Raw genomic sequence first — 23,616 nt, forward strand, 5'->3', positions numbered from 1 at the left:
TCAATCCTGGGTACATAATGTTTTGTACTCCCAACAATGCACACGTAAATCATAAAATAAATATATAATTTGTCTTCTATATTTTTAAGTCATTTAAATATCAGGAATTTAAAAATAACTTTTTTTATTTATTAATTCCAGTATGAATTATAATGACATATTCATGCATGAATGATATAATGATTATGATTAATTACTTATGCATTTATACATGTATCTATTAATATATTTCTATCTACCATCTAATAAATTTTTTTATATATTAAATAATATGGTATATTATTATATTATTTATACATGCATATATATCCCTCCTGCAAATTCATAATGTTTTGATTTATTTATTTTCTTACCACAGCGTGTGACTTTTATTTTGACAGACCCCGTGACTTTCGGCTGCGCGCGTCATTAAACAGGAAGACTGTAGTAGCATTGATCATGACACCCAAGTGTTGCCCTTTTCTGTACACAGGGGCGATGAAACATTGTTCTTACATGCACGTTAAGCAGCTGTGCATCCGACACAATCAGTAGCGCGCATCTGTGGGACTGTGAGCACACCTGTCCTCTAATAACACGTGCTCTGCTGCAGCACAGGGCTCTCGTGCTGTGTGTACATGTGTGTGTTATGTCATGGCTAGCTGATGTTGAAGGTACTGTGAATCTCTCTTAACAGAACATCATCCTGTTCAACACACGTGCTGCTTCAGATGGAGCTGACTTTCAGTGTTCAGAACTTACTCTTAGTATGTGTTTGCAGACATGTTAAAGGCATTAGATAAGAGTCTTAAAGACCGATGACATTAACATTAAGCTCATTTTGGTTATGGCAAAACTAAGCTTTTAACAAAGATTGTGAGAATTCATATACACAGAACAGACATCTGTACATGATGACTTTTTGTACATATACTTAATATTAGTAAAGAATATATATATATTGTCCATTAAATACAAATTTGAGATGGATTGTTCCCTCATGCATATATTTTTTTCAAATATTTCTATTTTGTGCATTATATATATATATATATATATATATGACGTTCCCAATAAACCCAATCTATATACACAATATTTGCAAGTTTGCAAGATTTATTTCCATTACATGTATTATATATTATTAAATATATTATTTGTAATTAGCCATTTTTATTATTTAGATCTAATATATATTTATTTAATGCCTGCAAGTTTTTCAGGATTGTTTCTTTTTCATTAATATTTATAATAAAAAAAATGTATTTCATGCATAATATATATATGTATGTATATGTGTGTGTGTGTGTGTGTGTGTGTGTGTGTATATATATATATATATACCTATATACAGTACAGACCAAAAGTTTGGACACACCTTCTCATTCAAAGAGTTTTCTTTATTTTCATGACTATGAAAATTGTAGATTCACACTGAAGGCATCAAAACTATGAATTAATACATGTGGAATTATATATGGAATTATATACATAACAAAAAAGTGTGAAACAACTGAAAATATGTCATATTGTAGGTTCTTCAAAGTAGCCACCTTTTGCTTTGATGACTGCTTTGCACACTCTTGGCATTCTCTTGATGAGCTTCAAGAGGTAGTCACCTGAAATGGTCTTCCAACAGTCTTGAAGGAGTTCCCCGAGAGATGCTTAGCACTTGTTGGCCCTTTTGCCTTCTGTCTGCGGTCCAGCTCACCCCTAAACCATCTCGATTGGGTTCAGGTCCGGTGACTGTGGAGGCCAGGTCATCTGGAGCAGCACCCCATCACTCTCCTTCTTGGTCAAATAGCCCTTGATGCCTCTACAATTTTCATAGTCATGAAAATAAAGAAAACTCTTTGAATGAGAAGGTGTGCCCAAACTTTTTGGTCTGTACTGTGTATATATATATATATATATATATATATATATATATATATATATATATATATATATATATATATATATATATATACATATATATATATATATATACATACATACATACATACATACATATATATATATATATATATATTATATTTTGTATAATATTGTACTATATGATATTGAAATCATGCAATCTTTTGTCATATAGCCTATATGAAAAAAATAGAAAAAGGCATGATATATGCATGTTTTACATATTACAATTATTCTAATCAAAATTTAAGTACTTATGAATTTTGTGTTGTTTTAAGTGAATAGCAGTATTGATTGCAGACTTTTCTAATTTAATTTTATGAAAATTATATTATGAGCATACTAATGAGTGCGTGATTAACATGTGTTTCTGAATGTCTTAATATTTGATGTTCTTTTGCTTGAGAAGCAGCATTCAAGCTTACATGGACTAAACCTGATGATCTGAATCTGATCTGTCTAGTAGTCTGATGTGGAGTGAGTCCTGACGGCATCCGTCCTCTGCCATGTTCCGGCTCCGATCGTTTCGGGTGTGTTCCCGCAGGCTTTTTCACAGCGGGGCCGTCAGCCGTGATCAGGTGCTAGACCAGCTTCACACGTGCTCTGCTGAAGACCAGGTGTTCGATGTGGTGGGCCGGAACAAAGCCAAGCTGTCGGCGAGCCATGTGAGCTTTGCTATTGGACAGCTGTGGAGGTTTCAAAGAGAGCGGCCACACATGCTCAGAACCATCGAGCAGGTCCGGAATCATCCGCAGTTCCTGACGCTTCAAGTTCTGGCTGAAAATAAGATCAGCCTCATGGATGATGCTTCAGTGGTGGATATGCTTTATGTTGTGCTCAGGTACAGAGTGAACATATGAAGCTCAAGTAAAAGCTCTGTTCCAAAAGCTTCCTAGAAAGTATTTTACTGTATTATAGGTTGGCATCAAGCTGCTTTTTGCGATACCTTGAGACAAAATTTTAAAGCAGAATCACGTGAATTCTTTGGGGAAAAAGCGATACATTAATTCATTGCATTGGAGTGAAAAACGGTCTTTTTTGCTCAGTATTTGTGCATATTTATAGTGTTGTGTTATTAATTATTCCTCTGTTTAATCTATTTGAATCAAAAAGATTTCTAGGCATTTAGTCATGTTTCATTTCAGTCAGAATGCTCCCTAAGTAGGCAGCTATCTATCTAGGGCAGGTTCTGCAACAGAGCTATTGTCTAAACTGTCCTAATTAAATGTGAGTGGGGAAAGTAACCAGTCTCTTGTGTTTGTCTTGTTATGCAGGCTTCAAGTAGAACACCATGACTCTCTTGTTCAGCAGCTGGTGACAGAGGCTTGGAACAGACTAGAGAGGTACACGAAAAAGCCTCACATAAATGCATCCATATGATATGTACATGTACAATATATTCTATGATTATTGCAAAATCTGCAATTATATGCATATATTTTATGCAAAATAGGCATTTTTGTGTTATATGCATAAATATGAAATATGCAGTATATTTGTCTTTATTACAAAATATGCAAGTAAATCTTCTTATGCAAAATGCATATAAATATTCATGTAAGTGTAAAATTTACAGTATGTGTTATTTATCATTGCAAAATAATGGAGCCCATAAAGAGACATGGTGGTGGGAAAAATATGGGGTGGGAGGAAATTTTTTTTAAAACTCTTTTGCATACTATGCTAAAGTTTTGAAAAATATTCTTCCGACCACCATGTGCCTTTAGAAGCTCTGTACGAAATATACTTATAAATGCTTATATATTCTGTATAAATAATGGAAAAATACAATATATACACACAGGCACACAATATAATTACACAAAATGGACAATAAATAAATATTAAGTATTTAAAATGTAAAAAAATGTATTTGTATTTATACATCCATATTTTAAGTAAATATCTCTGTGATTGGAGAGCATCGATTCTCCTTGTCATTTGCAGTGCCACATGGTTAATGTAGTTTTCACCAGGAATTATGCTGTTAAACATGATTATTTAAAAACATAGACTGCCTGTACATGCCCCTTAAAAGTTAAATTAAACATTTATGATTAAGTCAAGCTTTCTTTGTGGGAAGTCGTGGCCTAATGGTTAGAGAGTCGGACTCCCAATCGAAAGGTTGTGAGTTCGAGTCCCGGGCCGGCAGGAATTGTGGGTGGGGGGAGTGAATGTACAGAGCTCTCTCCACCCTCAATGCCATGACTTAGATGCCCTTGAGCAAGGCATTGAACCCCCAACTGCTCCCCGGGCGCCGCAGCATAAATGGCTGCCCACTGCTCATGGTGTGTGTTCACAGTGTGTGTGTGTGTTCACTGCTCTGTGTGTGTGCACTTCGGATGGGTTAAATGCAGAGCACATATTCTGAGTATGGGTCACCATACTTGGCTGAATGTCACGTCACTTTCACTTTCTGTGCTTTCAGATTCCAGATGGCAACACTCTCAAAGTTTGCGGTTTGTCTGAGTGATCAGTTCCTGCAGCACAGTCCACTGATGGGTCAGATTACGCAAATAGTGAGTCAAAGACTGGACTCCATTCAAGATGCCAGGTGTGCTTTTTTTAACAATCATGCACATTACAGGTGTAATGCACCAAAAAATATGTATTTATTCATATCCTCCTCACAGAGTGCTCACACCCTTGATGAATAGTATTTTTGCCCTGGTGTCACCACAACTACGGGATGCACTGTTTAAAAAAGCAAACTTCCTTCTGGACCATACAAACCCATTGCACTTCAACAACCCCAGGAGGGTCGTGCAGTTCATCCGGAACGTCAAACAGATTCACCGACCGCTCCTGGAGAAATGCAACCAGCTGCTCCTGCAGAACGTCCTGCGGATGGATGTAGAGCACATCAGCATCATTCTGGGACTGTATCACTCCATGCAGTACAATAACTGTGATTTCCGGCTGGCTGTGAGACAGAGACTCCTGGAGCTGGTGGACACAAGCACTGATCCTGCCACTTTCACCAAACTCTTCGCTTCTTTAGGACCTTTAGGTGGGCAAGGTGTCAGAGAGGGGTGAGCAAGGGAAAGTATCCCGTTTTCTTTTAAGAAATATTCTGTTATGTCAATGTTACTTTATTATCACATCAGCATGATTTGATTTGTTTGACTGGTCTTGCAGGTTAGAGAGTACTGTGCTGCTATTGGCTGATGAACTGAATCACCATCAGGCTTTAGGTGTGGTGGAGACAATGGAGGAGATGCAATGCAGAAACCTTCAGTTGATAAATAAGTAAGAACAATCTGCATGTCATTCACGCATCAGAACCTTGCAGACAAATAATTATTAGAGTTGGGGTTGGTGGCATGACTAAAATCGTCTGTCAATGCAATCACTGTACATTTTAATGGAACACTAGTGTTCAAAAGTTTGGGGTCATTAAGTTTTTTTTTATATAAAGTAAGATCAGATTTGATCAAAACTGAATGCAAAGACATTTATATAGTTAGAAAAGATTTCGGTTTCAAATACATGCTGGTCTTTTGAAATTTGTTTTTCCAAAATTAAAAAAAAAAATCAACATTGATAATCAGAAATGTTTCTTGAGCAGTAAATCAGCTTATTATACTTATTTCTGAAGGATCATGTGACACTGAAGACTGGAGTAATGATGCTGAAAATACAGCTTTGATCACAGAAATAAATTACATTTTAAAATATATAAAAAATAAAACACACACATATATATATATATTAGTTGTAATTATATTTCACAATATTTTTGTTTTTACTGTTTTTTTTTTTTAATAAATGCAGCCTTGGTAAGCATAAGAGTCTTTCAATACCATTTAAGAAAAACTTACTGACCCCAAATATTTGAACGATATGTACAATATATATATACAGTACAGACAGACCAAAAGTTTGGACACACCTTCTCATTCAAAGAGTTTTCTTTATTTTCATGACTATGAAAATTGTAGAGTCACACTGAAGGCATCAAAACTATGAATTAACACATGTGGAATTATATATGGAATTATATACATAACAAAAAAGTGTGAAACAACTGAAAATATGTCATATTCTAGGTTCTTCAAAGTAGCCACCTTTTGCTTTGATTACTGCTTTGCACACTCTTGGCATTCTCTTGATGAGCTTCAAGAGGTAGTCACCTGAAATGGTCTTCCAACAGTCTTGAAGGAGTTCCCCGAGAGATGCTTAGCACTTGTTGGCCCTTTTGCCTTCTGTCTGCGGTCCAGCTCACCCCTAAACCATCTCGATTGGGTTCAGGTCCGGTGACTGTGGAGGCCAGGTCATCTGGAGCAGCACCCCATCACTCTCCTTCTTGGTCAAATAGCCCTTGATGCCTTCAGTGTGAAACTACATATATATATGTGTGTGTAATATCTTTATATGTGGTTTATATCTTCATAGCATCCAGCCTTAATAGCAGTGCAGTAATTGTTGTATCAGATCTCAGATCGATGTCATTGCTTGGCAGTCTGTGAGTCATGGAGTTCTTTGTTTTTCGACAGGATGGCAGCAGTGCTCTTAAAGAATCTGGAGACGTACAGATCAGTGGAAATCACTCGAATAACTCAGTCTCTCATCCTGCTGCACTGCCAGAATGCCCAGATCTTCTCCAGACTCAAAGCCATACTGCTGCAGTAAGTGTTTCCTAAAGTTTTGAGTCTTATAATTAAAGGGCTAGTTCATACAGAATGCGAAATTCTGTCATTATTTACTCACCCTTGTGTCATTCTGAAGCTGTGTGGTGTTTTTTTCATTAATGTTTAAAAGTTTGGGAAAATGTTTGAAAGAAGTTTTTTATGCTCATCCAGGCTGCATTTATTTGAATACAGAAAAGGCAGCAATATTGTGAAATATTATTATACATTTTAAATAACTTTAGTTTTTTATTTGATTATATTTTAAAATGTAATTTATTCCAGTGATGCATAGCTGAATTTTCAGCATCATTCCTTCAGTCCTCCATTTGCTGATTATTATCATTGTTGAATATTAATCTCTTACAAAAACAAAAAAAACCCAAACGTCTGAATAGTAGCGTATATATAATTTAAAGTAATTTTATTTGGAGCCTTTGGGACCTTACAATTAACAGTTCTTTCTAAGACTTCATTAATGTTATTTAATATATTAATTTCAACATTTAATAATATTTTATTTTTTATTTAAAATTGCACCTGTTATCATAAGTAGCATGGACAATGAATTTTTATATTATTATAAAAAATATAATTATTATTATAATATAATTTAATAGTTATATATTATGATATAATTAATTATTATAGAAACATATGTTGTATTTTATGAATTAACTTAAAGAAAAAATAACAACAGACTAATACATTCTGTAAAAAATAGATTGCTCATAACTTTTACTAACTAATGAGACTTTGTTTTAAAGGAATAAGACTAATAACGTATCTTATTTAACACATTTAGGTTTTTAAAGATTGTTGTTTTTCTGTCTTTGATTGGTCATCGCTCAGGTACCTGCAGGCCAGTGTGTATCCATACGAGGTGACCATGCTAACCAGGGTCCTGTCCCTGCTTCCTTCTCCCCGTCCTGATGAGGCCGTCCTTTCCCGGGTGAACGCCGTGATCCCGCAGTGCAGCCTAAACGACCTTAACACTTACTCCATGGTCATTGCCAAGTGGATACGCAACGATCCCTCGTACCGGCACAACACCTCCAGCAAGTACGTGCGCCTGCTGCAGACCCTGAACCGCTGCGGCCGTGAGCGGCTGCACGGCTTCCAGAGTCTGGACGTGGTGCTGGAGGAAGTGAAGTGTTTGTCTGGGGACTGGTTTGATGAGATGCTGCTGGAGGAGACTATGGTCACCATGCAGAAACTGATCGACCAGATATCCTGGACTAACGTGCATGAGCTAGGCGTTTATCTGACCAGGACTAACTACTTCTGTGCCGCGCTGATGGACCGCATCGCTGGTGTGACGATTGAAAATATAGACAAGGTGGGAGTCATTTGAAATGCTGTTTCAATACATTTTATTTATTATAAGGTTAATTGTATGTGCTTTTTATAATGTCATTTCAGTAGTATTTGTGTACTATTATTATTATTATTTTTAATTATTTTAGTTTTATTTTAGTTTAAGTTTTTGTAATTTTGTTTTGTCTTTTTTTCTTTTTTTTTTTTTAAAGCTTATTTCAGTTAGCATGCATTTTTTTAAATATAATTTTTATTTGAATTTTTATTTCCATCTGATGAGATGCACTATATACATTACTGTTTAAAAGTTTGGGGCCAGTAATAATTTTGTTATTGAAATAAGTCTCTTGTGCTTACCAAGGTTATATTTATTTAATATAGTAAAAACTGTAATATTTTGAAATATTATTACACTTTAAAATAACTGTTTTCTATTTGAATATATTTTAAACTGTAATTTATTCCTGTGATGCAAAGCTGAATTTTCAGAATCATTATTTCAGTCTTCAGTGTCACATGATCCTTCAGAAATCATTCTAATATGCTGATTTGCTGAAACATTTCTTCTTATTATTATTATTAATTAAAATAAAATAATCGGAAACACCTGTTATTAAATACCTTTTTATGTTTATGTCTTCCAAACAGATTCATTACTCTGCAACTTATTCCATTTTGCTGCCTTTCGCTGTGCTAAATTATGACTCACCGAAGGCGGAGGAGTTTTTTGAAGTGTGCATTCGACATTTCACTCCGTATATTTGTAAGATGCTTCCTCTATGCATTTTTAAAATGTCTAATCTTAAAGACTTGGAATGTAACCTGTTTTTGCTGATTCTGACAGCTTCCTTGGACCCTCATCTACTGGTTCTCTTGGCTTACGCGCTGGCTTTGGCTGATTATTTCCCTGAGGAGGTGGTCAGAGAGATCTTCAATGTGGACTTTCTTGCAAAGTTGGATGCCCATTTGGAGAGTATGTCTGATTTTGAGATGATGTAACTTCATTATATAAGATAATATAGTTTTATTTAACTTGCTGAAAATTTACTAAGCCTCAGTCAGTCTATCAAGATGGAGATGAGTTTGTTTCTTCATGGGAACAGATTTGGAGAAATGTAGCATTGCATCACTTGCTCACCAGTGGATCCTCTGCAGTGAATGGGTGCCGTCAGAATGAGAGTCCAAACAGCTGATAAAAACATCACAATAATCCACAAGTAATCCACACCACTCCAGTCCATCAGTTAATGTCTTATGAAGTGAAAATCTGCATGTTTGCATGAAAGAAAACAATCATTAAGATGTTTAACTTCAAACTGTTGCTTCCAACTAAAATACGAGTCTATAATCAGGAGAGAAATATGCACACATCATGTGATGTTTGCCAGCAAAAAGAGCCCAGTTGTGAGTTTGGATTTGAGAAACAACAGTTGATGGACTTTTTGACTGGAGAAAGCTTTATATTGATTATGGATTAAAAATTATTTGTTTCTTACAAACACACAGCTTTACACTTCACCAGATGTTCACCGATGGACTGGAGTGGTGTGGATTATCGTGATGTTTTTATCAGCTGTATTAGTACTCTGTTGTTTATTTGAGTGTTTTTTCTCATCGCTGACAGCATTTCCAGATGCTCTAAACATGCGCATCCGTCTCCGTCTCATGGAGCTGAATCGGGCCGTGTGTCTGGAGTGTCCTGAGTTCCAGGTGCCCTGGTTTCATGAGCGCTACTGTAAACAGCTGCAGAAGAGAGGTCAGCATCAGTCCTCCAGGCGTCAGTGTCACATGATCCTTCAGAAATCTGCATCTGCAAATATTCATTGTTGCTGCTCAACAGACATCAGTGTTTAAACCATAGAAACCAGTATGCAGTTTACTGCATCTTTGCTGAATAAAAACATGCTTTTCTTTTTCAAATTTTACTTACCCAGTAGTCAAATAGATATAAACTGTTTAATGTACTGTAAACACTGTAGCCAACAGCTCCATTAGTCCAGCTCAGCAGCAGATCCATAAGATGCTCGGTGACGTCCTGGGTGGGATGAACTGTGCCAAAGTAGGAGTGCTGACTCCATACTTCTATACCGTCGGTGAGTTTTGAACCAGTGTTACATGTAGAATTGTAGAAGAAATACACATTCCTTGGTCTCGTTATGCACCTACACCTCTGAAAATGACCGTCCTTTTCATCACAAATCCTTCTCAAAATATTTCTCTTATATAGCTAGAGGCCACTTTTACACCTGTCTTTAAATATATGACACGGCATAGTTTAACAATGAAATTAGATATACGCAGAATTTATGAAATGAAGTCAGAATTTACTTTAAAAAGATGAAATGTGAATTGTTCATTCCCAACACTGTGGGTAAATATTGTACACGTTTGATAAACAGCAATGCAGGAACAGTAAATAACACTCTTTAGGTCTGACATCTGTTTTAATGGAATATTATTATTTTATAATTTTATTTTATTATAGTTGTTATATTATTGCATATAGTTTGTATAGTGCATTGTATAGTGCAATACAGTTTAATTCATGCACATCACCGTGTCAAAAAAAGACTAAATCATTTGTCTTAGATTTAACATTGTGTATATATGAACTTTTCAAACAAAAATAAAGGCAAAATAATTAGCCTTAGGTCTAACATCTGTTTGAACTAATTTAATTTATTTTATACAGTTTCATTAAATGCTTAATCATTACTTTTTCAAAATAGACTAAATAATTTGACTTGGGTTTAAGATTGTTTCAACAGAATAAATTATTAAATTTTATTTTATGCAACAATTTCATTTCCATGCTTAAGGATTACCTTTGTAAAACAAAAATAAAGGCAAAATAATTTGCCTTAGGTCTAACATCTGTTTTAACTGGAAGACTGTAATTATTTTTATCTGATTTGATTTCATGGAACACAAGTTTATTTCTATGCTTAAGCATTGTCTTGTCAGTATTTTACTTGTCAGTATGGTTTGTTGTTGAGTGCTATGTGCCATTAAGTATATTAGCGTTGATTTGATGTACAGTGACCCAGTGTAATATTTTATTGACTAAGTGCATTTACAGACACACGGTGGTACAGGATGACAGTCCTAGATACAGCTTTGCTGCTTCTGTAGGCAAATGACAGCTGTGATATTTTTGCCATTAGATTTTGAACTTGTCCTGGATCGGCATCTTCATCCAGTACCATACAGCGAGCCGATTCAACTGCAGATCAGCGAGAGCGGAAACGTTCACTGGGAGTCCAGATCAGCAGACAGAGAGAGGACGGAGCTGCCGCCCGGAGCTTGCCGGTATGCATCATGTGACCTGCACATGCTCTGATGTGCACAGGACAAGTAAAAAAAAACATATAATATTATTCTCTAAATCTGTCCAGCATTGCATTGGAATTCCTGGACTCTAAATCCTTCTGCAAAAATTCCTGGCACATGAAAGGAGAGGCCATGATGAAGAAAAGACATCTGGAAATTTTAGGATATCATGTATTACAGGTCGGTAGAAAGACAATGCATTATTCCGATTCTGAAAGTGTTAAGTGTGGATTTGCTAATAATGCAGTTTTCTACACAGATTCCTCACTTTGAATGGAACTCAATGGAGCTTTCCACAGAAGATGCATGGAAAGAATATCTGAGGAAGAAGATATTCTCAGAGTTACCCTGAGACATTATCTTGAAACATCAGATTGTTTGCAAGCTGCAAGATAGGATTGCAATCTTATATTAATTGCTAATTTTGTAATAAATTATATTACGTCATTTCAGGAAGAAATGCATTGCTGTTTGCCTTTAAATATGTATTTATCATTATGCATTTTATATAAAAGAGAAAAGAGGTGTGTATGGATAAAAATAAGTACATTTTAATTTTGATATCCACTGTAGAAATGTTTTTCTTAACTGCTCCACATTTCACAACAGAACCCAATATGAAATATACATCTGTTGTCATTTTTACTCTTATTCACTACACAATTTACTTCTGTAAAGAAGAGGGATGAGTGATTTGTAATGTCAGCATCAAAAGAAAAAGTTGAAAAGTTGTATTTTGATTAAAACTTACAAAGACTGGGAATGGGAATCGTATGATTTAATATCGACTTTAAATGTTTTTGGTGGATTATGCTGCTTTAAAATATAGTTAGACTTTGTTATTGGACACAAACTGTAAGTGATGATGATGTTTTTAAAGTTTAGGCATCTTTGCTGCATTTAGTCTCATAGAAACGCAGGAGGCGCCAGCAGCATATCGCATCTCTTGTATCATTCCTGACCACTGTTTCTTGTCCTCCTCATACCTAGATAAAAACATACATAAAAAAGAGTGTTTTTAGATGTAATCCCAGTTGGAATGATACATTACCAGTTAAAAGTTTACATGCACTTTTCATGATTACAAAACTTTTTCTCTTATTGCTCACCAAGGCTGCTTTTATTTGATCCCAAAATACAGTAAAAACAGTAGTATTGTGAAATATTACCATTTAAAATAACTGTTTTCTATTTGAATGTAGTTAAAATTTGATTTATTCCCGTGATGAAAGGTTCAGCATCATTACTCTAGTCTTCAGTGTCAAATGATCCTTTTTTTTTTTTAAAGCTGTGACACATTCTCTTTTTGATTCTTTGATGAGCAGAAAGTTCAAAAGAACAACATTTATTGGAAAAAGAAATATTTGATCCCAAACTGAGTGCTAGTGTATGGTGAATATAATTCAGATGGACTATTGGTGAGTAAAGCAGAACACTTACTGCCAGATGTCTGGAATTTCTGATGGGACACAGTGTTTGTCCTCGTCCTCCTGCACGGCGAAGCCACCCACCGCATACAGGACACCAGCAGCACTGACCAAATTCACAGAACTTCGCTCCTGCACAAATTCACTGAACGGCTCCCATCTATTGAAAAAAAAAAAAACGGGTTTAAACTGATTCTGATAGCTTTGTAGAGGATAATTTCAAAGGATAACTACAGTTAAGTAAACAACGGGTGAATTTTAAATAATGTTTTTGCCATAACTTCACAAATGAAAAACAGTTATTAGAATTATTAAACACTTTGCTCCATTTTTCTTTCAAACCTATATGGTTCAAACCAAACATATTTTGCTGAGATAATTTTTTGATTCGGTTATAATTTTATAGGTTTTCACCTGTCCTCAATATCATTTTCAATTTTGTTAGTCAACATGTACATTTATGCATTTAGCAGACAATTTTATCCAAGGCAACTTTTTTATTATTATAAATTTTTTATTTTTTATCAGTATGTGTGTTCCCTGATAATCAACCCCACAACCTTTTGCGCTGCTCATGCAATGCTCTACCACTGAGCCACAGGAACACAACTAATGAGAACAACAGCTCGGATCATTTGAATGGTGTTTAGTGGTGTTAAATGTATTATATGATAATATCTATATTTTAAAAAGATAGCTGGAAAAATAGGTAACTGTTATTAAGTGGTGGGAGTAACCATGCTTTTTGAAACTTTGAATCAGTTCAATTTCACTTAGAACTAGAACTTTTTTTTTTTTGATTTGTGGTTCCAGGATTAGGTATACATTAAAAACTAGTGATGTATACATACTTGTTTTTTCCAAAGTCGTAGGCTTCACAAGAGGCTAAAAGGCCATCTTCATTGACTCCTCCAACCACAATGATCTTTCCACTGTGGGCGACGGCTCCAAACATTGACCTGGGTGTTTTCATGGCTGCCAGCTCTTTCCATTCAGACTTCTTGTGGTTGTACGCAAACATCTTGTTGATGGTTTTACTGTTCCACAGATGAAAACAAGCAATAAGGCCTCCTCTCAGACTTTTATTTTGTATTTATGATCATGTTAACTCAAACCTGGCTTACTTCTCATCCGTCTTTCCTCCTATGCAATAAACTAGTCCATTTTGTGAGATAACACTGTGACCGTGAATTTTTAAGGGCAGTTTTTTGGTCTCCTGCCACTTCATCTTACTGCAGAGAGCAACAAAAGGTAATTAGATGGATTTGTAATTATTTGGCTTATGCGTAGAAAACGCAGAAGAAACTTACTCGACATCATAACTCATCACTGAGTCCAGAGACTCGTTGATCTGCAGGTCTTTACCAGCAACTGCAAACAAGAAGTTTTCAAACTCCCCCATAGAGAACAGACACCTGGGCGATGGCATCGGTGGCAGCGCTATCCAGTTTGGAGAATGTGTGTCCAGCTGAAGAATATGCATGATTTTAAATTAATTTGAAATGTATATAACTTGTATGTATAATGTATATATATAATGTATGTATAATAGTTTTTTTTTCTTTCTGATTAAATAGGCCTTTGTGTTAGGCCTGTTAATGATGCACAAGTGAACACAAATGTTCCCAATAGATAAGTATAACAGGTTTGGAAAAACCTGAAGGTGAGTCAATGATGAAAGAACTTTCATTTTTAATAAATTACAGTCCGCTCACACCAAAAAACAAACATTATAAACAGCTACAACCTCGTATAACGTTGTGCTTTTAAGGCCGGTAAATTCTGATGCCTGTCAACGAGTTGATTATTTTTCAGCTGGGAAAAAAACAATATGAAAGTGATCCCATCAAAATTGTTTCTCTATGTCATTATATTTACTCTATGAGAATAAGCAAAACCATAACACAACTATTAAAAAAAAAGTGTAGTTGGAGTAAGAAACCTTGGTGTAAACAGCGTTTTTAGTGACTTGGCCTAACCTGGTAGAAATAGCACTGCAGTGGTGATTCCTTGTTGTCTTCATCAACAAACAGTCCTCCCAAAACATAGAGAAGGTTCTTCTTCGATGTGATGCTGACATGATTTCGAGGTATCTGCTCTGCTATGGCTGCTAGGAAGCATTCGTTTTCATGAGCATCGTAGGCCACGGCCGCGGTGGCGTTTATCATCAGGATGAGATCCCTGTTGAACATCCCCAGCCGTTTGCTGTTATTGAGATAACCAGGCAACACTTTTTCGCCCTCTTCTTCTTCGCCTTGCGGAAGTTTTCCAGCAAACGCCTCTTTGATGACCTTCAGCTTCTTGGCGAGCTCGGGGTCGGCCTTGATGATGTCGTCCTTTTCCACTTTCTCCTTAAAGTATTTCTCGGGTAGAAGTCGGAAGCGGATGTGTTCGAAAGCATCTCCCAAAGCTTTCGCCCGGTTTTCCTTGTTCTTCCCGACCCACTTCATCAAGAGCTCAAACACAACCTCTTCTTTTTCCACGTTCAGGGCATCACACCCGATGATAGCGAACAACTCGGGTGCATTGAACTCCAGAAAGTCCTCATCCTTGGATAAAGTCTCAAAACGCTCTGCTATGAAGTCCCTAGCAGCTATAGCGAGTCTAGGGCAGTTCAAAACCAGTCCCATTCTGAAGATGGCCAAGCAGTTACCCAACGAAAGCTTGTTTTGTAGATAGTTGACGCAAGCGGTGAACACGGATGGGATCTGGAACCTGTTGGCGACTGCGAAGACGTCTTGCACATTCTCATCTGTGATTTCGATGTCTGCTGAGTAGAGATAGTTCACAATCATGTCCATAATAGTGGGATCCACGTTCTCCAGCACTACTTCCTTGCTGGAGTCTTTCTTCTCAACACCGTCTTCAGTAAAGTACAGCTCTCGGAAATACGGGCTGCATGCAGCCATGATGAGTCTGTGGCAGGGCAGACACTGATCTCCAACCTTCAGAATACAATCCACAAACTTGTTCTCCTTCAGAAGTTCCTTCAAACCGTCCTGGAGCAGGGTGCTCTGAAAGAGCCTCAGGTCCTCCTTGATACTCGTGGGTTCCATCTCAAATCCTGGAGGACTCGAAGAGGATGCTATACTTCCTCTTGTCTTGCTGTTCCAGTCATAAGAGGCTGAAATAACACAGAGCTCCAACACAACACTGCAATTTAAGTCTGCCCCTCTAAATATAGACCCCTCATCCAGTCAGAAAGAATTCAGGCTGACCAAACAGGAGCCCAGTGCAAGCAGCTGTCAAAGACTGAAAAAGACAACTGTGAAACTTGGACACACTCGGAGGTGAGTGTGTACTTGGTGCTATATTTCTAAAGGATGGAAGGAGTGATGCGTCAATAGGAATTCAACAGGTGTCTAAAGAGTTTTAAATAATTTTGTAGGTTTGTCATTACCTCAGTTTTACACATGATGTCATTTGTATGACACGCAAGTTATAGGTCTTGTGACTCATTTATGTTGTACTCTTCATTTTTTCTAAGCTTACATTTTTGTTCCACAGTAAACATAGCGGCACACAAGTTTGGTACAACATGAGGGTGAGTAAATAATTATTATTGTGAAGTGTTCCTTAAATGCTCTTTTTACTTCATAATCTTCTGTTGCCTAAAAGGTCAGCAAACAGGTCATTTGTGAAGTAGTTGAGCTCCTCTGACACATTTTTAAACAGACTTGTCAAACCTGAGCCAGCCAATTGCATATGATGATTTGAACAAACCATTACTATCATAAACATAAGAAACATTTTCCTACATCATGTCAGAATTAGCACGTGAAGTTATCTACATAAACAGTTTCTAATATACAAATATGATTTGATATTTGATACATATATAAATGTTTCTATTTCTGTGTATACATTTATATTATACAAAAAAACTTTTAATTTTTTCCCCAGCTTTTTTTCCTTACACTTGGTTTGCATATGATTTATAAACATTATCAAATAGCAAATAAATATTCTAAAAATAAATACAATTTTGACATTTTGCTAATGAAAAATGCTTCAATATCAAATCTAAATAATGTAACAATGCAATGCCAAAATACATATAATGGAGCAGAGCGTTTGAGCATCTTAACCCATGATTTCCCAGAGTCCCTGTAGTGTGAATCCATCTTTTAATTTCTCTATAGCCAGACCCAGCTCTTCAAAGAACACCGGCTCACGATCATGTTGCTTAAGGAGAGAAAAAAAGATGGAATTTAAATGGAAATGTTATCCAGACATATAGACAGATAGCTAGATGATAACTGGATACATTAAAAAAAATTAGACAGACAGATAGAATTTACCTTATTTCCATCTGCAAAATAAGCCTTGAGGTGAAAAAAGAGAAGAAATTGCACATCAGTGATTGTAGATCTACTGTAAGTCTTAAATTAGAGAGCATTCCTGATGTCAGAATCATCAGAGCTCTGTGTAAATATTTTTGACACCAGGCGACAAAAGTCTGTGTTGATGGAGCATTGTGAGTTGAGGCTTAGGCGATCAGCTATTTTCAGTGTGTGAGACACACACACACACACACACACACACACACAAACACAGAGCACTACGTGGTGAAAGCAGTGTCATTATCTCTGAGAGTAGCTTATGAGGTAAAACTCACGGTAAAAGCGTCTGTGTGCTCATCTGGCTCAATCTCCACGTCATCAGGCAGCTGTTCTACGGTCAGCTCCTCCAGAGGCTGAGGCTGAGACAGGAAACCTATTTATTTTTCCATGTTATTTACCAGATTTTTGCTTTTAATTCACAGAAACTTGGAGCCATTCTAGCCATGTTTAATACTGATCTGCGGTTTTCAAATCAATGTATTTTTCACTATACATCAAAATTCATCATTAATACCTTTTCTTCCATCTCATATTCCACACCAAAAATGGGGTTTGCGGAGTACACTTTGTGTAAGGAGTTGATTTCCTTCACTGCATCTTGTAACTTGTCCATTGGATCGATCTTGAATCCCAGCACATAACCCCCCGTCTAGGAGAGAGAAATCAGCATGAAATGTTGCTACATTCACTCCAGGGAATTACTGCCACATAGACAACCGTTCAAAGATTTGGGGTCAGTAAGATCTTTTTATGTTTTCATATTACAAATTAAAATAACTGTTTCCTATTTAAATCTATATTTTAAAATTTAATTTATTCCTGTGATGCAAAGCTGAATTTTCAGCATCATTACTCCAGTCTTCAGTGTCACATGATCCTTCAGAAATCATTCTGATATGCTGATTTTTGCTGCTCAAGAAACATTTCCTATTATTATTAATGTTGAAAACAGTTGTGCTGCTTCATATTTTTGTGGAAAGCGTGATACATTTTTATAAGGATTCTTTAATAAATAAAAAGTAAACAAGAACAGCATTTATTAAAAAAAATATATTTTGTAACATTATAAATGTCTTTACTATCACTTTTGGTCAATATAATGTGTCCATGCCAAATAATTTCTTAAAAAGAAAATTGACTCATAGTGTATAAATTACTATCCTTTTATTCTTGATTGCATCAAAAAATGATTGTGGAGAATGATCGAGTGGAGTGATCCCACTCGTCACAATGATAATAATGTTAAGAAAAATGTACACTTTTAAGGGTAATGGTAGGGTCATTATAGGTCACATAATACAACACATATGACAAAAGATTTTCTGATGATCTTGATGTTGGTCCAGACTTACCTGTTGAGAGCTCTCAATCACAAGAGCTAGTCCAAATTTAGAGTCTCTAATCCTTATTGAGCGCTTCAAACAAAATAATAAGAAAAAGAAAGCACTGTTTTAATAATTACAACTCATTACTGATGGCTCAGTGTTTTGAAGCAAAAGAAACACCCACAATTTGCAGATAGGGAATGCTGACATTGAAGCTCTCGTTCATGTTGGCATGCCACACTATCCTCACATTAGTAATGAAAAACGTTCCAAGATTGCCCTGAAACACAAGGCCATGCTTCATTGTTTAAGGTCACAGCAACAGACTTTTCTCAGTTCGATTCCTATTAAACAATCAATAATAATACTGTAAATCCACTGAAAATACCTGATCACTAGACAGGTTCCAGACTCCATTAATTTTGTCATAAACCTGCTCCTGTGGCAGAAGCCTCAGCTGTTTATTCTGAACAAGAGCTCCTCTTAGCTTTAGATCTCGATACATTTTGGAAGTCTCATAAGCTCTGAAAGAAACACAAATAATTAGTTTGGTAACTATTTTAATTTTAATATTTTACTTATGTAAAGACATGCCTTAATATATCTTATTGCTTCTGCTTCTGTGTCAGCTGAATTAATACAATTAAATAAATACATTTGATTGACATTCCAATCATTTCAGCATAATATTTTGTTTTATTTTTTACTTCATTTTAAGAAACATGTTTTATAGGTTTTCCTAAAGTAATATTTCCTCTGAGTAATTAATTTCATTAAAAGGTGACCATTTCTTTTAAGAAACCTTTTATTATTATTAATTTTGTAAGTTACCAAAGTACATAATACTAAACTAAACCAATCATTTAACCCAGGGGATTTCTGTTTTGTCAGATTATGTGGTATGTCTTTATGTCCCTCTTTAAATCTAATATTTTTTTAAGTATTAAAAATTTGTTCAAAGTGGCGTAAAAAAAAGTGTGGAATTTATTATTCTGCAATTCACAAAATATATTACACAGATTATTGTGTATATTGAACTATAGCTCTACAGTAAATACTGTAGATTTAAATATTAGATTATTGATTTAGTCAAAATGCCAACTCAAATAATTTGAACTGTCATTATGTATAGCAGAAGTACCTGTGCACAGCAATGACGGATGTAAACAGTCTTGGACTTCCTGGGACCACATTGGTGAATATGAACTCAAATCTAGTGTTATTAGATTTGGTTAATATGTAAAGTGCATCAGTCTGACCTCTAAGTTTCTGAGAGAAAAAAAAGAGGGAATTTGAGACCAACTACATGAGCTATCAAAAAGGATTTGATGAAAACATGAAGCAAGATAACTCACTGAATTTGCTGTCCTTGTGGTGATATTAATAATGCAGTTGTATCCCACAGCTGTTCATAAATAAACATAAAATAGAAGGTAAATAAAAGACTTCTGAATCTATTGAAAAGTAATACCAATTAAGCTTGGAAGAGCCAGGACATTTTTTAATATAACTCTGATTGGATTCATCTGAAAGAAGAAAGTCATATACCCCTAGGATGGCTTGAGGGCGAGTAAATCATGGGGTAATTTACATTTTTGGGTGAACTAACCCTTTAAACAGCCCTATGATGCATGAATGATTACATCACAAAAGAGCTACATCTGTCCAGTGCAATAAAATATGGCATTTAGATCTTTCTACTGTAGTGGACACCAGCATAAAGTTAATTAGATTACATTTTTGAGATTATTATTGAATATTTCTCAAATACTCACACAAGTTGACTCTTGGAAGTGCCAATGAATGCCAAATTATCCTCAAATTGGTCACCAGGAGTCTTCCTATATAAAGACAAAGAAAGATGTCACAATTATGACAACTTATTATACATACACAAAGGTAACAAGGCTGAAATAATTCGTTTAATCACCTCGATCACCATTATTTCCCTTCGTGTCCTCGATTGAATCCAGGCAGTCGATGAGCGCTTCACCTGGTCTGGTTTTCATCTGCCTTAAATGAGACATTAAAACAGTTGCTAAGAGGAGTATAAAACACCAAATGGTTCATAAAAAAAAAAAAAAAATGCCACAAAATAAAGTGTAATAATATGCCTTATGTATTATGTACTTATGTAAAATTTATGTTTTATTCAGAATGAGCTTTCATGATTATATTTTCAGTTTTAATTTAAATTAGAGTTAAGTTTTTGCTGAATAATGTAATATTCACACGTTTCAGAAATTTTCAAAATTTTATTTTAATTAACACGTTTTCAACAGTTTTGTTATAATTTAGTTCACGATAATATTACTGGTATTAGTTTATAAACAATAAACCTGACTGATTCGATAATGTTTAAATTCTCTAAAGATCATTTATCATTTAAATTCATAGACTGACTCGAATGGAAATATATTATTGTCTACTAATAAATAATATCATTTTGTTATGTTATTTACTCTGGGTTTCTAGCGCTGTTTGATTACAAAAACGTCATATAGAAACACTAGCACGTATAAGTTACATCTAAGTTATCTAAATGTATAAAATATCCGGCTATTTCACTATTAATGTATCTGATTTAATAAATAAACATAGCTAGCTTCTGAGCTAGCAGATTAGCCTGAGGACTTACTGCTGAGTGATATCAAATCTCACGTCTCTGTCCTCCCAGAGTGCGTCCAACACCGACGCCATGATCAGACCTCACTCTCAGCGTTTTAAAAGTGAATTAAATCAAAGTAAATATGTTTATTTCTTTCTCCTTTCCTGACTGAAACGATCAAGTCGTTGTGTAAGAAGATTTAAAGCAGAGCGTCTTCACGTCACTACGGTAACAGTGAGTACGGCGAGCTGGAAGGGTCAAACCGCGAATATCTGAAAGAAGACATACCGGTATTCTACTTACTATTATATATATTTCTATATGGCTATTTAATAATAGCTGTCAAAAGTAATATGTGTTTTAAAGAAGCAGGCTATATGGGATCTATATTAGATTATTATACGATGTATATTATAATTATAAGACCCCCTCCTCATCACTACATATTATTTTCAAAGTAAACTTATTACTTGCACTACTGTCTGTTCATCCAGAAACAGTGAGTAATCCATTTGCACACTGAAATATTCTCTATGCACTTTACTGTCCGTGCACTAGTGTAAATTTTACATAATCCATCTGTATAGTATGTTCATAGTACATCTATATATTATACTGATAGTATTTAAAATCTGTAAATTATGTCCATAATACTTATCTGTATAGTTATTGTACATATTGTAGACCTTGTATATTCTGTACTTACTGCTTATTGCACTTCTGGTTAGATGCTAACTGCATTTCGTTTCCCTGTACCTTACATGTGCAATGACAATAAAGTTGAATCTAATTTTAAAACAAATATTGTCTCTATCCATTCATCCATCTGTACTATTGTTCTGTCATATGCATGTGTATAAAATAAAAGCTTAATTAGATGTACAACCCGAATTCCGGAAAAGTTGGGACGTTTTTTAAATTTTAATAAAATGAAAACTAAAGGAATTCAAATCACATGAGCCAATATTTTATTCACAATAGAACATAGATAACGTAGCAAATGTTTAAACTGAGAAATTTTACACTTTTATCCACTTAATTAGCTCATTTAAAATTTAATGCCTGCTACAGGTCTCAAAAAGGTTGGCACGGGGGCAACAAATGGCTAAAAAAGCAAGCAGTTTTGAAAAGATTCAGCTGGGAGAACATCTAGTGATTAATTAAGTTAATTGATATCAGGTCTGTAACATGATTAGCTATAAAAGCTTTGTCTTAGAGAGGCAGAGTCTCTCAGAAGAAAAGATGGGCAGAGGCTCTCCAATCTGTGAAAGACTGCGTAAAAAAATTGAAGAAAACTTTAAAAACAATGTTCCTCAACGTCAAATTGCAAAGGCTTTGCAAATCTCATCATCTACAGTGCATAACATCATCAAAAGATTCAGAGAAACTGGAAAAATCTCTGTGCGTAAGGGACAAGGCCGGAGACCTTTATTGGATGCCCGTGGTCTTCGGGCTCTCAGACGACACTGCATCACTCATCGGCATGATTGTGTCAATGACATTACTAAATGGGCCCAGGAATACTTTCAGAAACCACTGTCGGTAAACACAATCCGCCGTGCCATCAGCAGATGCCAACTAAAGCTCTATCATGCAAAAAGGAAGCCATATGTGAACATGGTCCAGAAGCGCCGTCGTGTCCTGTGGGCCAAGGCTCATTTAAAATGGACTATTTCAAAGTGGAATAGTGTTTTATGGTCAGACGAGTCCAAATTTGACATTCTTGTTGGAAATCACGGACGCCGTGTCCTCCGGGCTAAAGAGGAGGGAGACCTTCCAGCATGTTATCAGCGTTCAGTTCAAAAGCCAGCATCTCTGATGGTATGGGGGTGCATAAGTGCATACGGTATGGGCAGCTTGCATGTTTTGGAAGGCTCTGTGAATGCTGAAAGGTATATAAACGTTTTAGAGCAACATATGCTTCCCTCCAAACAACGTCTATTTCAGGGAAGGCCTTGTTTATTTCAGCAGGACAATGCAAAACCACATACTGCAGCTATAACAACAGCATGGCTTCGTCGTAGAAGAGTCCGGGTGCTAACCTGGCCTGCCTGCACTCCAGATCTTTCACCTATAGAGAACATTTGGCGCATCATTAAACGAGAAATACGTCAAAGACGACCACGAACTCTTCAGCAGCTGGAAATCTATATAAGGCAAGAATGGGACCAAATTCCAACAGCAAAACTCCAGCAACTCATAGCCTCAATGCCCAGACGTCTTCAAACTGTTTTGAAAAGAAAAGGAGATGCTACACCATGGTAAACATGCCCCGTCCCAACTATTTTGAGACCTGTAGCAGAAATCAAAATTGAAATGAGCTCATTTTGTGCATAAAATTGTAAACTTTCTCAGTTTAAACATTTGCTATGTTATCTATGTTCTATTGTGAATAAAATATTGGCTCATGTGATTTGAAAGTCTTTTAATTTTCATTTTATTAAGATTTAAAAAACGTCCCAACTTTTCCGGAATTCGGGTTGTAGTAAAAGGGTTAAATTATTATTAACAAATTAGACATAGTTATAAACCAAACATTTTATTCACAAAATTCCAGAAAAGAACACATTAAAAAAATATCATAACAGTCTACAATTCAATATTGGCTTGTTTCAGACAACTTTTAAGACAGGGCTGGTTCATGAATACATTTTGAATCCTTGTTTTTCAAAACAAAATTCAGGAATGCAAAACTATTTTATCTGAATAAAATTATAAAGGCACACAAATATATATATATAT

General features: G+C 35.6%; 3 protein-coding genes across 4 annotated transcripts; 1 reads left to right on the plus strand and 2 right to left on the minus strand.

Moving 5' to 3' along the window:
• The first annotated feature begins 397 nt into the window (after positions 1–397).
• fastkd1 (FAST kinase domains 1) lies at positions 398–11,529 on the plus strand. Of its 2 annotated transcripts, none has more exons than XM_059562515.1 (15): positions 398–653; positions 2,360–2,737; positions 3,171–3,239; positions 4,325–4,450; positions 4,530–4,928; positions 5,035–5,145; positions 6,393–6,524; positions 7,377–7,863; positions 8,490–8,604; positions 8,686–8,814; positions 9,466–9,597; positions 9,821–9,934; positions 11,006–11,150; positions 11,237–11,351; positions 11,431–11,529. In XM_059562515.1, exons 2-15 carry the CDS (start codon positions 2,403–2,405, stop codon positions 11,521–11,523), a joined length of 2,502 nt encoding a protein of 833 aa, XP_059418498.1. In that variant the 5' UTR covers positions 398–653; positions 2,360–2,402; the 3' UTR covers positions 11,524–11,529. The 2 variants fall into 2 exon arrangements, with proteins under 2 accessions (XP_059418498.1, XP_059418499.1); XM_059562516.1 differs by having other exon boundaries at positions 2,363–2,737.
• Positions 11,530–11,947: 418 nt separating this feature from the next.
• Positions 11,948–15,846, minus strand: klhl41a (kelch-like family member 41a). Its single transcript, XM_059562517.1, has 6 exons — positions 14,578–15,846; positions 13,909–14,066; positions 13,723–13,830; positions 13,450–13,635; positions 12,612–12,758; positions 11,948–12,157 (listed from the first exon to the last, which is right to left on the minus strand). Exons 1-6 carry the CDS (start codon positions 15,652–15,654, stop codon positions 12,046–12,048), a joined length of 1,788 nt encoding a protein of 595 aa, XP_059418500.1. The 5' UTR covers positions 15,655–15,846; the 3' UTR covers positions 11,948–12,045.
• A 507-nt stretch (positions 15,847–16,353) lies between these two features.
• Positions 16,354–21,125, minus strand: bbs5 (Bardet-Biedl syndrome 5). Its single transcript, XM_059561289.1, has 12 exons — positions 20,905–21,125; positions 20,197–20,279; positions 20,042–20,107; positions 19,622–19,671; positions 19,408–19,535; positions 18,655–18,790; positions 18,451–18,546; positions 18,294–18,356; positions 17,456–17,590; positions 17,217–17,300; positions 16,900–16,923; positions 16,354–16,783 (listed from the first exon to the last, which is right to left on the minus strand). The coding sequence occupies exons 1-12, from the start codon at positions 20,964–20,966 to the stop codon at positions 16,682–16,684; spliced, it is 1,029 nt and encodes a 342-aa protein (XP_059417272.1). The 5' UTR covers positions 20,967–21,125; the 3' UTR covers positions 16,354–16,681.
• Positions 21,126–23,616: the final 2,491 nt, after the last annotated feature.

This window comes from Carassius carassius, chromosome 11 (genome assembly GCF_963082965.1).
Source record: "Carassius carassius chromosome 11, fCarCar2.1, whole genome shotgun sequence".
Classification (NCBI taxonomy): Eukaryota; Metazoa; Chordata; class Actinopteri; order Cypriniformes; family Cyprinidae; genus Carassius; species Carassius carassius.

What these genes read in the sequence shown, in the direction of transcription:
- fastkd1 (XM_059562515.1), top strand. Translation starts at nt 2,403, where the DNA reads ATGTTCCGGCTCCGATCGTTTCGGGTGTGTTCCCGCAGGCTTTTTCAC. An exon ending in ATGCTTTATGTTGTGCTCAG is followed by an intron (nt 2,738 to 3,170) that starts GTACAGAGTGAA and finishes CTTGTTATGCAG; the next exon opens with GCTTCAAGTAGAACACCATG. An exon ending in TAGGATATCATGTATTACAG is followed by an intron (nt 11,352 to 11,430) that starts GTCGGTAGAAAG and finishes TTTTCTACACAG; the next exon opens with ATTCCTCACTTTGAATGGAA.
- klhl41a (XM_059562517.1), bottom strand. Translation starts at nt 15,654, where the DNA reads ATGGAACCCACGAGTATCAAGGAGGACCTGAGGCTCTTTCAGAGCACC. An exon ending in GTGATGAGTTATGATGTCGA is followed by an intron (nt 13,831 to 13,908) that starts GTAAGTTTCTTC and finishes TGCTCTCTGCAG; the next exon opens with TAAGATGAAGTGGCAGGAGA. An exon ending in GAAATTCCAGACATCTGGCA is followed by an intron (nt 12,158 to 12,611) that starts GTAAGTGTTCTG and finishes GTTTTTATCTAG; the next exon opens with GTATGAGGAGGACAAGAAAC.
- bbs5 (XM_059561289.1), bottom strand. Translation starts at nt 20,966, where the DNA reads ATGGCGTCGGTGTTGGACGCACTCTGGGAGGACAGAGACGTGAGATTT. An exon ending in AGATTTGATATCACTCAGCA is followed by an intron (nt 20,280 to 20,904) that starts GTAAGTCCTCAG and finishes GTCTCATTTAAG; the next exon opens with GCAGATGAAAACCAGACCAG. An exon ending in AATATGAGATGGAAGAAAAG is followed by an intron (nt 17,301 to 17,455) that starts GTATTAATGATG and finishes TTCCTGTCTCAG; the next exon opens with CCTCAGCCTCTGGAGGAGCT.